The sequence below is a fragment of the Oncorhynchus mykiss genome, chromosome 23 (assembly GCF_057628025.1).
Source record: "Oncorhynchus mykiss isolate SJ-2025 chromosome 23, ASM5762802v1, whole genome shotgun sequence".
Taxonomy (NCBI): Eukaryota; Metazoa; Chordata; class Actinopteri; order Salmoniformes; family Salmonidae; genus Oncorhynchus; species Oncorhynchus mykiss.
This window is the reverse complement of record NC_143044.1, coordinates 44,384,206-44,396,952: the sequence shown is the minus strand read 5'-3', so window position 1 is coordinate 44,396,952 and position 12,747 is coordinate 44,384,206. Positions and strand designations below refer to the sequence as shown.

The following is a 12,747-nucleotide window of genomic DNA, read 5'->3' as shown; positions in this document are numbered from 1 at the left end:
GCAGGGACCCTGGGCATCTTTCTTTTGGTGTTTTTCAGAGTCAGTAGAAAGGCCTCTTTAGTGTCCTATGTTTTCATACCTGTGACCTTAATTGCCTACCGTCTGTAAGCTGTTAGTGTCTTAACCACCGTTCAACAGGTGCATGTTCATTAATTGTTTATGGTTCATTGAACTATGGGAACTAAGTATGGGAAACAGTGTTTAAAACCTTTACAATGAAGATCTGTGAAGTTAATTGGATTTTTAAGAATTATCTTTGAAAAAACAGGGGACATTTCCTTTTTTGCTGAGTTTATGAACATAAACATGACAACTCTGGATCAGCATTCTATGAACATTAATATAACAACTCTGGATGCTTGGCTCTGTTGTGCTTCTACAGTGGTACAGTATAATGCATTTGCCTCATGCACCCCAACTCTGGAATGGGGTGTCTCTCCATCTGGACAGCTGCAGGTCAATGTAGTTTTCAGCTGTCCACTTCTTACTCAATGCTTCAAAGAGTGATTGTGAAGACAGTCGTACAGTACATATGGTAACGATGTTTGTTTTTCCTGCCTTCATATAGGTTTCTAACCATTTGTCATGCTGGTTTTGGATTCTCATTGTGTAAGGACCAAATTAGTCTTTGATGAGTACGAAGTGCAAGTTGCTTATAGGCTACCATCTAGCCTTACTAAATGACATTGACTAAGGTTTTTATAAAGTTGGAAAACACTGACCAGATTATTTCCAGGGGTGGAAATTTTCCAGAAGGTTCTTTCTTCCTAAAAAGAAATTGCCAACAAGATGAGGGTAGTAATTTGTGATTACTGGTTGTGCCTTTGTGTCAGTTAGTGAGGTCCCTCAGGGAGACAGTTGCATCAGGCCAAGAATTCTCAGTTTGCAGTAAGACTACATACAGAACTTAGGGTGAAACATTGCATGCATTTATGTCAAAGAGAAATCACTCTAATATTCAATGTTGGATGTTTTGCGTGACATGTTATGTAGGTGGATAATCACAAAATATGCTATTATTTCATACATTATTTATTTTTGAAAAATATTTAGTTGATTTTCTTAATGGGCAACAGTGATAAAACAATTCCAATAGCTTCTGTACAATGCTTCTTAAATACATTTTTTGTTGGAAAACAAAGTCACATTGACCTGAACTGCCTTATATACATTAGACATAAATTATATCAAAATGAAATCTACAAATGCACAAACAAATGGAACACATAACACAATTAAATTAAAAGAATACATCTTTGAAAAAACACAGTATGTTTACACATTTAAAGGCAGTATTTTCCCATCTTAAAACTAATTCAGAAGACTGCCTCAAAGGCTTTACAAATACACACTGCAGTCGGTGCATACTCATTATACACAGTAATTAACTCATGTGTATGTTTAAATACGTATTAAAAAGCAACCCTCCATAGTGCAATGAGGTACAACTGTCAGTGCAACAAATCCATATTACGCACGTTCCTGGGAAACATAAGTTGTGAGAGCACGGACCAGTGTGGTCCAACATCCTTTATCTGCAGCCACTGAGCTTACTTCAGTTGAGAACCAGCTCATTCTGAATATCACTGTCAATGTCTTAGTCTCACAGCAGCAGTCACACGAAGGGAAACCTTCCCCCTGGGTTTGAGCAGCATTCACCAGAGTAAAACCTCCAGTAGAGAAGACGAGCTACAGCTCAGCTGTGGTGTTACACCTGGGGAAGACAACAGGCAAAGATGCTTTAGTTTCAGAGTATTTGGCTATTCGCAAACCAGTGAAAACTAAATATGCAAACTGCAAAGAGATATCATTAGCAGTGAAAAAGGGAAATCAACTCACCTCAGTTGCAATGATACATTCATCTTTCTCGTCTGATATGACGTAGACTGACTGGTACTTTGTGTCATTGCACATCGACGCTTCGTTGCATGTCGACTCCTCTGGACGTTTCTGTTCTGAGGCGTCACTGAGAACACAAGAAAAAGAAATACATTAACATCAACATTCACTCGTCAGACAAGCATGACTACTCCCATATGTGGCACATCATTTATATCTAAATGTGTAGATATTCACCTCAAACGTTTTCTTCGTTTCTCTTCAAACTCACTGTCAGAACAAAAAGATTCAGAACCATTTGATTCGGAACCCTTTGCGTCACTCTTTTCTTGGTCCTCTTTCGACACATCTTCTGGCTTTAGCTCATGCACCAGATTATAATCTGTTGACGAGCATCGGGACTTGTGGCCATTCTGCTCTCCTCCAGCATTGTCCGAGTGAAAGTCCACTTTCTTATTGGTGTTCTTGACCCCTGTCGTGCCGATCACGCTGACAGATAGGTCCTTGTCAGGCCGTTGACAGTTGTTGGCCAGGTTGTTCATGGTCTCACTCTCACTGTGGGTGTCTCCATGCTGACTCCTCTGCTGCACCTTGACCCGGATGTAAACCACCAGCACGGCACAGGCCACCAGCAGCAGCAGCGCCAGGATAATCCCAGCACACACTGCGGTCCAGGGGAATGTGCCTTGGTCCTCTTCAGAGTATCTCTTACCAGCTCCTTCCACCCCGGGTTGGCCCTGGGGGTGCTCCGGCAGGAGGAACTGGCAGTTATGGCCACCGTAGCCTGGCACACAGGCGCACACATAGCGATTATACCTCTCGTGGCAGGTGGCTCCGTTGTGGCAGGGATTGTGCTCACATTTTCTGATGGTCGAGCTGCAGTTCTTGCCGGTGTATCCAGGTGGGCAGGTGCAGGTGTAATCGTTCATGCCATCCAAGCATGTGCCACCGTTCTGGCAGGGGTAGTTGGCGCACTCGTCAATGTTGTCCTCGCAGTTGGCTCCGGAGAAGCCCTCAGGGCACTGGCACATGTAGGAGTTCACAAGGTCCATACACTGGGCACCTGGAGACATTAAAAAGACATGTTAAACCATCTGTTCCAGTATTCATTCATGTCCTCAGACTTTCAATATAAAGGTTAAACTGGTAAACACAGAACTGGAGAACTTTGTTTCAGCTTACCGTTGGAGCATGGGTTGGAGGTGCAGTGGTCGATCTTCTTCTCACAGTTGAATCCGGCATAGCCGAGAGGACACTGGCAGTAGTATCCTCCCTCTGGGTTGTCAGCACAGCGTCCGCCGTTAAAGCAAGGCCCATCGGCACAGGTCATGGCACTGAGCTCACAGCTGTTGCCATAGAAGCCTGGGGGGCAGGCACATGTGTATGTGTTTTCTAAATCCTGTCAGAGGTGAGACAAAGCACTTGCTAAGCAAAAGGTACAACTCGTTAATGACTTGTTATTAATTTGTTATGCTACATTCACCATGAGGAATGCCTGCCAGCTCTAACATAACAGTACCACACACTATGTGACACTATATCACTGAGAAATAATTTATAATGTAACTAATGAGGGGAAGCTCAGAAAAAAATACTTACAGTGCAGCTTCCCCCATTTTGGCAGGGGTTGTCGGAACATTCATTAACCTCAATCTCACAGCTGGCCCCAGTGAAGCCAGGTTTACAGGAGCAGGTGTAGCTACCCTGGCCAGTATTGGTACAAGTGGCTCCATTCATGCAGGGCTTGTGGTGTGTGCAGTAGTTGAGATCTGAAACAGACAATGGCACATGTGGATTAGTCTTCTGAGAGTTAATGTACAGTGATATCCAGGATGTTTTTATGACTTGTTTTAAGGCCAAGATGTGCCCTATTCTCTGAACCTGATTGGTATGGTGGCTTAGATAACATAGTGGGGATACTGTATGTCATCTCAACACCAGCACAGTCTGGATCTGGTGGAGAAGGACAGATGAGCACTAGTCAGTTGCATATGGGTGATAAAGAGAACTTACCTTGGTTGCAGAAGAGGCCACCCCACCCCTCCAGGCAGCTACACTGCCACGGCTGCTGGCAGGTGCCATGAAGACACCCTGGATAGCGGATGCAGTCATCACAGTAACGCCCACTGAAGCCAACTCTACACCTGTAACCACACACAATGCTCATGGTTAGATATCTGGCATATATGAAACTATACCAAACAGTGATCCTGTTGATTGGTGTTAAACCCAGAGAGAAGATGGACAAATCACTGGGACTTACTTGCATTCACCAGGCTTGTCACAGAACCCGTGCTCCTCGCCACAACCAGGAAGACAGATTGCTGCAATGAGATAGACCATCACAAGTGAATCACGGGAATCTAACTCATTGGAACATGTGTTTATACCAGCAGAGCTTATTTTCAGATGGGCCCTTTCAGTAAACACTGGTTCATTAATTTCAGTAGGCTGGTGGCCCCATTAGCCGTTACCTAGAAAATAGGCCCCACTCGTCACCAGGGGGACCAACATTCTGCTTAACACAGTTTCTGCCTATACAAAGGCTTATTTTTCAGCTAACTATGGGACAGAAGGGTTAACCATAACTATGGGACAGTAGTCCCTTTTTTCTTTCTGCTTATACAGCCTGTCCCTGAGTCTGTGCAGATACAATGTGGACAGCCGGTGTACGTGGTGCCAGTGCAGGACAGCCAGTGTACGTGGTGCCAGTGCAGGACAGCCGGTGTACGTGGTGCCAGTGCAGGACAGCCGGTGTACGTGGTGCCAGTGCAGGACAGCCGGTGTACGTGGTGCCAGTGCAGGACAGCCGGTGTACGTGGTGCCAGTGCAGGACAGCCGGTGTACGTGGTGCCAGTGCAGGACAGCCGGTGTACGTAGAGTCAGTGCAGGACAGCCGGTGTACGTGGTGCCAGTGCAGGACAGCCGGTGTACGTGGTGCCAGTGCAGGACAGCTGGTGTACATTGTCTACTCTCACTCAGCAGCTGCCCGCTTCCAACAATACCTCACTAAGCCAATCATCGACAAGTGCACTGCCAAGTAGCCAATCAGGCATTACATTTAATCTATGGCTTGCGTGTGAATATTCTGTTAACTTCTCTTATTTAAAATTTGCCTAAACAGTGCAACCCACATTTTTGATAAGTGAAACTATTTGGTAATAACGCACAATTTCTTCTGACTAATGACTGCAAATGAATCACATTCATACTTTTGGAAAAGAAAAACAGAACAACAAAAGTTAGTATGGGCAAAGCAGAAGTAAGGAGGACGCAGCCTACTTACGTTCTGTGCAGTAGGTTCCCTTCCATCCTGAGTTGCAGATGATCTCGCCACGGTCCCCACAGGTGAAGTGACCGAAGGCATCATCTCGTGGACGGCAGAAAACAGAACAACCCTCCCCATAGTAATGCTCATCACAAACAAATCGGTAGGAGTACTTCAGCTCTGTTCTTCCACTAGTCTGTAAATCAGAGGACCACTTATCGCCCACTGTCAGATGCTTCTGAGTGGTGAAGCGACTGATCAGACCTTCAGGGTTATCTGAAAATTGTGAATACAGGAATTAGTACTTATATCCCTATAAATATTTACAATTAATCATTTTGTTTGGTGACCTGTTGCCCTGTATCGAATTTACCTGTTGAAAGATCATCGTCAGAATCCGTGTGTAGGGCCTCAATGATGAGAGAGAATGTCCCCTGTTGAAAAAAAAAGAAGAAACAATTATAATAATGAACAACTGTGCCAACGGGTTAGAAGGTGCTGAGGCCCCACAGGGCTGTTAGGTCTGATAGAGGTGAGCCACCGTTAGGCTTCCGTTAGGCCTGATAGAGGTGCGCCACCGTTAGGCCTGATAGAGGTGCGCCACCGTTAGGCCTGATAGAGGTGCGCCACCGTTAGGCCTGATAGAGGTGCGCCACCGTTAGGCCTGATAGAGGTGCGCCACCGTTAGGCCTGATAGAGGTGCGCCACCGTTAGGCCTGATAGAGGTGCGCCACCGTTAGGCCTGATAGAGGTGCGCCACCGTTAGGCCTGATAGAGGTGCGCCACCGTTAGGCCTGATAGAGGTGCGCCACCGTTAGGCCTGATAGAGGTGCGCCACCGTTAGGCTTCTGTTAGGCCTGATAGAGGTGAGCCACTGTTAGGCTTCTGTTAGGCCTGATAGAGGTGAGCCACCTTTAAGCTTCAAACTTAAATTCCACCACTTCCCTATTTACTTGAAGTTGCATGCAGAGATGCCAATTATACTCCCAACTATGAGGATGTGAACTTTCCCACCCTGATAGCATTTGTTTAACGTGCCTTAGTCCACCTGTCCTGGGATATGCTACATTTCACTATGACCATTAATGACATTGGCAAAGCCCCATAAGTGGTGAACCTTGAGCATGCTGACCATGATTGTATAATTTGACAAAGCTGTGTTTAAATACTCACCGGCCACGTGAATCCAAAAGAAAACGGAATAGGGTTGGCGAATGCTTCTGCAGTTGTTTCAGGCACTTGGAAGGAGTTTGATCCGAGGACAGGAGTCATCGCACCACCATAGGTACAAGGGGGTTCCGGTGATACATTAACTTGATAATGCTTCAAGCAGATTCTAAAAAACGTTTTGCATTCACACTTCTGAATCACAGAGGTTCCTTTGCAGCAGTTTGTATTGCCTGTCACTCCTTTCTTGTTGAGAAACTCTTGCAACTTCAACTCGAAAACCCCTGAACAAAAACCCTGTAAAAACACAATTAAAATATGAAGGTTGTATTCTATTATGTTTTTGATATGTAGCCTACACATGACTAATGAATACACGTAAATTACAAATCAATTCAAAAGAGAGTCAAATTCGCAATACCTGGCATATCAAGACACAAAGGATGACAGCTATCGCAAGCGACTGGCGTCCCATTGTGCTGAGGATATTCAATAAATAGTCAAATGTCCACGAGACAGGGCAATTGATGTATAACCCAGCTCAGAAAATCATCGAGAAAGTTATTTTCCGTAATCAAAAGTCCCACTTAAAAATCCGTACGGTCTACAGACGTCTTGAATGGAACTGTTTATCTCGATGCTTCTCAGTGTGACTTCATGAACAAAGTTTACAATACAATGTAATCCTCAATCCCAACGAAAAAATTGGGAATGAACTCGAAATTCCGTGCCAAGGTGTTAATACCAATCCAGTTATTAGATATTGCAGTTCAGCACAGCTTCAGACTTGAGGGTGCAAATGAGACAACCCAGTTTTAAGGCTGCTTGTGTTTTGTTTATTTCCCCTTGTTTGACAATGATATAAAAAAATGTACTGATCCAAAACACTTCCCCAAGGCTTTCTCGGATCTTCGCCCTTTGTAACTATGCGTGTGTCTGACGTCCCGGCCAGCCTGCCGCCAGTTATATACAGACTGCGCTGCTACGGTAATGAGATGCAAATGAGCTAGTCTACTCCCCAATCTGTCTCGAGCTGTCACAAAGGGACACTTTTCAAAACCTCCCTCTCAAAATATCGCCAAATGGTCATTGAGCTGTAAAATGTACAACCCTTCCCCATGGCACAAAACAAAACATTTTCATTTAGATTCCAACCAAATTTTCACGTCAAGAATAATTTACATCTCTCTCTGATATAAACCTCAAATTACATCACATAACATATCCGCATTGTAAAACCCATGTAGGCTACGGAATGCTCCAAATAGGCCTACATCTTCCACGCTTACTCCAATGTAAAACTATTTTTCATTCTTTAGCTTTTCAACATCCCGCTTTTATCCTAAACTTAACTTTTTATTTCATTTTTTTGTATTATTGTTAAAGTGTGCCCACATAAACTGTTTATTCACACAATAACAATTAATGTATTTAATCACAATATAAAACTAACGGTCAACATGAATTTACATTTAATAAAAATGGAAAATCAATAACTTAGAAATAGGTTTTCACATAACTCTTGGAAAATCTTGCCAAAAACCAAAGGATATTATCTTGATATAATTCAATGAAATCTACAAAAACATGTACTTTTATTGTTTAAATTATGAGTTTTGACAACTTTACACATCAACAGGTCAAGTGGATGCTTTTTTCTTGTTTTTTTTTACAATTGTAAATATTGTGTTGACTTTAGGCATATATGTATAGATTTAACATTTTACATTCTTGTACGCTGAGCAGTAAAAACTGAGCTGGTGGGTCGTTCGCATGGCTGTCATTAAGGCACTTTGTTATTGTGCGGACCGAGGGAAAGAATACGTTTCTTCTTTGTTGCTCTCAGCTGTATGGTAATTCAGGCAGCAGCACCTGCTCTCTCCACAATGTACTAGGGAGAAAGTGCTCCCCTCGGCGCACGCTGCCGTCCCTACAACAATGTCCTCAGTTTAAAGAAAAACGCGTTGTTTGCTATTCCAGAAAAAAAGTCAACAGTATTTTGGTTATTTCAATATTAGCCAACAACAGAGATTTTTAAACTAGCCTATAACATTTGGTAAACTGTCCAATCTTTTTCATTGGTGAAACTTTTAGAAACACATTTGTGTCCTGTGAAAGAGGACATCATTTGTGCTGGTGGCTCTAAGCTGATTGCTCTGCCTCTCTGGTGACACTGAGACTGTCTGTGTGTGTGTGTGTGTGTGTGTGTGTGTGTGTGTGTGTGTGTTTGTGAGGGTGGGTCGGGTGGTCTTAATTAGGACGCTAATTGAAACGGAATTTCATTTTTTGGCGGGTGGCAGCAACGACATTTGAATTTTTGAGCGGCGTTCCAAAACAAGACAAGCATTGATCCCATGCGCAATTACGCAACGTTTTTCCTCGTGTGTTTTAGTCTACTCTTGGGTTTACTAAAACATTGTGTGTAGTCGATGTAATGTCTGAGTGATGTTTTTATGTTTAGAATCATTATAATGGTCAAGATATGACGCTTCCAAATGTGGAATAGGCGGAGAGAGAACATTTCAACACTATGACTAATACAATTATGCATGTGTTTACATGGACATATGTATTCGAAGATCCGTGTTGTATTTAACCAGTTGATTCTTCAGTACACTCAATGCAGTAATCCGAAGGATGTGACTCTATGTTTTTACAGGCTTTTGCTCTGTACGTAATTCCGCGTGCTTGAGGTTTACGCGATCACCTCTTCTCCCAACCCTTCTATCAACATATAGGCAGGCCTACGCTGCACTATCAGGCATTTATTTTATTGACGTGGCATTCATTTATCGATTATGGCAGCAAAGCATAACTGAAAGGCATGGTGAAATCCTTCAGAATCATGATCATTACACGTATTATTTTCAAACGAAATGTATGGCTCGAGATTCTGTTTTGGCTAAATCAAGCATAAAGATTCTTCTTCGAACTCCCCCTTCATTCTGAAGGTGGACTATGGGGAGACTGTTTAACTTAAGTGTTTCTATAAGGGGCTGTTGTACTTTAACTCCTGCCCACCAGTAGCTCCATTGAACAAAAGAGAGACTCGAGGTCTGACTATTCATCTTTTCTTTGCGCTTTAATTTTCATTGATTTTGAATACAAGGGGAAGCCCTTGGGGATTTTATCTGAAGGACACGACACGCCTTTAGACGCGGACAGCCTCCCAAGCCAACCATCTGCTCCACACCAAATGGCGTTTTCCCCCCAACCTCAACTGCATGTCTCTGCGTTTCTGTACATATTGCACAATCTTCATCCAAATTGGACTGGAAGCATGTTAAAGAGACTGCAACGGTATGATGCTGACCATATGGTTAGTTCAACATGTAAGTTTTTCGGATAGATTGCTCGTGGGAAACATAAACACTGTGAACATCACACCATAACGACCAGATAGATAGCAACTCAGGCGTATAGCCTACGTTACCATTCACTAAAATTCTACCTAATTTTAAGTAGCCTACCGCGGTATGCGCAATTGTTCATTTTGAATAATATTCAAAGTCATCAATATTATGACCTGCTGTTACAACTGTCTTGAATAAATATGTTATTAGTTGAACAACAGACACCAGTGAACATAACGTACATGTCTAGCTTTTTGCTTTGCCAAATAGACACGCAGGCCATCGTTTCTCTCAGTGATATAACTGGACTGGAGTTCAGACAGAGGACGGAGTTTGCGCGCTGAATCTCCACGCAGATTTATTTTAGGACAATGAGTTTCTCTTCGGCATCCTGTGTGATGCTGCAAAGTAATTGTGCTGATTACAATTATAAAGAATCTGTCGCGTGGCTCAAATGCCTGCCTCCAGATGATGGATATCAGCAGTGCAGCCTCACCACATGACGACAGAAACTCGATAGCAAATCATCTGCTCGCTTTGGCCCTGCCCCTATTTTAATGACAATACCAGTGTGATTACCTGTGATCCTATGAACGAGACGAGATTCATTTGTCTTCAAGAAGTCCGATTACTCCGGCCAGCTGCTCTGTGAGTGAACAAGGACCCATTTCAAAGAGGCCGTTCTTTGTGCCCTGTATGTTGTTGGGGTCAAGGGGGGATATTGGAGTAACTTTGCGTGTGTGTGCGCGCGTGCGCGTATTTGTGTGCATTCTTCAGGACGGGGTTTACTGCTGAGCCTCTAGAATTCTTTAGCAGAGTGGAAGGCAGTCGCGTGCTTAATGGAGAACATCTGCTTCTGTTTTGGGTGTCTTTTTCCTTGTGTGTCAAGCTTGGGTCCTAGAGGGGGTTGGAAAATATCAATAAAAAGTTATAGGTGATCAAACGGCAATAACAAGAAGAAGGCCATATGCTTTCCTATAGGCATAATATTCTAATCCCTGATTCATTGGATTAGACCCATAGCCTAAAGTAGGCTGGAAAATGTCTAATTCACTCCATTAAATTAGCAGGAAATATTGTTGAGAATAATTTTGTATGCTCCAGCCTTTTTTGATTCGGAGTAGCTGCTGAGGTGAATTCTTTGGAACCCTCTTCCCAATAACTAAAGGCCTGAAGTGTCTGGAATGTGCAAGATTGCTTTAGCACAGATTGGCAGATTCTTTTCATGTAAGAGTTTTTTTTAGCAAACTTCATCCCTACCCCCATTAAACCACCTTCACTATTTCACCTTGGGGATGAGCTCCAGTGCTAGGATACCATCAGACCGTCATTATGAGCCCCTCACCCCCAATTCCAGAGCAAGGCAATCTGAATTACTGCACAACGCCATCCCACTGAATGGAGGATTTAACGGGGCGGTGCCCCTTTAGAATGGCTCCCCAGGTCCCTGGGAGCATCTGCCCAGAGATGACCAGATGTAGGCACCTGTGGTGACAGCCTGCATATGCTCCCAACCTATTCACACTTTTCTTGTCACGGCCACAATAGAAGATTAAGCTTTGTGTGCACAGTATTATAACTCCTGGATCATCTATTTCTCAACAGCAGTAGGCTGAAATCTACTTTTTATTAGGCCTAGTTAACCAACTTCACTATTGAACTCTTTCTCCAACTTTATTTTCAAACGTTCAACAAATTATTAGGGTATGAAGTGTGACAACTTTTAGGCTATTTAGCAGCCAACCCGAGTCATAGCCTAGGCCCTAGGCTTAGTCCTTATTATTACACAGTTCAAACATTCTGTTGCATTAGCTAGACTACGTCTCCCTGAAAAGCATGGCCAGAGAGTCACACTCAGTGCGCTTTGAAACTATTTTTCTGAATATTCTGTGAGCATTATACCTATTTATTATTAGTAGTTATTAATTCACTTACATGACATACATTGACTGGTATGAGCCAGTGTATTGTATTGCTCCTAGCCACTATTTAAAACATATTTCATTTGTCTTTGTATGAGTTGGTATAAAAGGCTTGCAGTATTTCATGGAGAAATGTTGTCCAGAAACCTGTGGACCTCAGGGAGATGGCATTGCAGCATGTGTGTGTGCAGGACAGCACACAGGGCAGCAGCACCACTCCTCCTACACTGGTGGTGGATGGCATGGCCTGTCTGAGGGACTGGTATGATGGCCAATGGAAAGAGTTAATGCATTGCCTGGAGGAGTTTGTGGGTGCCTTCACGAATGCAGGTATCTGACTTGTGTTTTTCTTTGACTGGGTAGTGGAAGAAGGCGAACAGGCAGAGTTGGTGAAACAGCAATTGAGGGTCAACGAGAAGGTTGCCAGGGTGTTCCACCATTTAAAGTGCCATCATCAACAGCCTGGCCGGTAGCTGTTCTGCCTCCCCTCAGGGCTGGCCACCTTATCTCGCTTTGCCCTCAAGTCTCTAGGCCAGGAAACCTGGTTCTCTGCCCGCGAGGACGACTATGAGATCGCCAGCTTTGCCCTCCGTCACAACTGTAGGGCATCCTGGGATGACACAGACTTCATAATCTTTGGCTCAGTCCCCTATCTGTCTGTGAGTCAGCTGAGTCTAGACACCATGACCACATGCTGATTTCCAGAGACAAACTGTCCCACGCCCTCCAGCTCCCTCTGCTCGCGTGTCTCCTTTGTAATGATGAGAGCAGTAGATGCAGCGGCCACGTAGTGATGCACTGGCAGCTCACAGGACATCCACAACCTCCACAAGGTTAGAAAATGTATGCTGTATCAGATTCCATCAGTAACAACAATCTGTCCAGAGTGGGAACCCATGGTGTTAACTCTGCCTCTAACAAAATGAGAGGTTCTGGACAAAGGAATACAGTACTATCTACTTCCTGGTCAAAAGCTACTATGGGACATTAGTGACACCTCTCCTCGTAGAGGTATCTGAAGAAGAGCTGCTTGTGTGTTTACAGCAGCGTTTCCCAAACTCGGTCCTCGGGACCCCAAGAGTTGTACGTTTCATTTTTTGCCCTAACACTACACAGCTGATTCAAATTATCAAAGCTTGATGATTAGTTGATTATTACAAGCAGCTGTGTAGTGCTAGGGCAAAAACCAAAATGTGCA

At 43.7% G+C, this 12,747-nt stretch overlaps 1 protein-coding gene and 1 pseudogene across 1 annotated transcript; one reads left to right on the top strand and one right to left on the bottom strand.

The window, feature by feature from the left end:
- Positions 1–1,013: 1,013 nt before the first annotated feature.
- On the bottom strand, positions 1,014–7,215 carry LOC110502965 (delta-like protein D). Its single transcript, XM_021581314.3, has 11 exons — positions 6,696–7,215; positions 6,281–6,571; positions 5,481–5,541; positions 5,126–5,383; positions 4,103–4,163; positions 3,853–3,983; positions 3,439–3,608; positions 3,022–3,238; positions 2,077–2,902; positions 1,840–1,966; positions 1,014–1,714 (listed from the first exon to the last, which is right to left on the bottom strand). Exons 1-11 carry the CDS (start codon positions 6,747–6,749, stop codon positions 1,709–1,711), a joined length of 2,202 nt encoding a protein of 733 aa, XP_021436989.3. The 5' UTR covers positions 6,750–7,215; the 3' UTR covers positions 1,014–1,708.
- A 3,843-nt stretch (positions 7,216–11,058) lies between these two features.
- Positions 11,059–12,568, top strand: LOC149972611 (constitutive coactivator of peroxisome proliferator-activated receptor gamma-like; annotated as a pseudogene).
- The last annotated feature ends 179 nt before the right edge of the window (positions 12,569–12,747 follow it).

Coding starts and splice junctions, on each gene's coding strand:
- LOC110502965 (XM_021581314.3), bottom strand. CDS start 6,749: ATGGGACGCCAGTCGCTTGCGATAGCTGTCATCCTTTGTGTCTTGATA. Junction 3,984..4,102: donor GACAAGCCTGGTGAATGCAA/GTAAGTCCCAGT, acceptor GTGTGGTTACAG/GTGTAGAGTTGGCTTCAGTG. Junction 3,609..3,852: donor TGGCCTCTTCTGCAACCAAG/GTAAGTTCTCTT, acceptor TGTCTGTTTCAG/ATCTCAACTACTGCACACAC.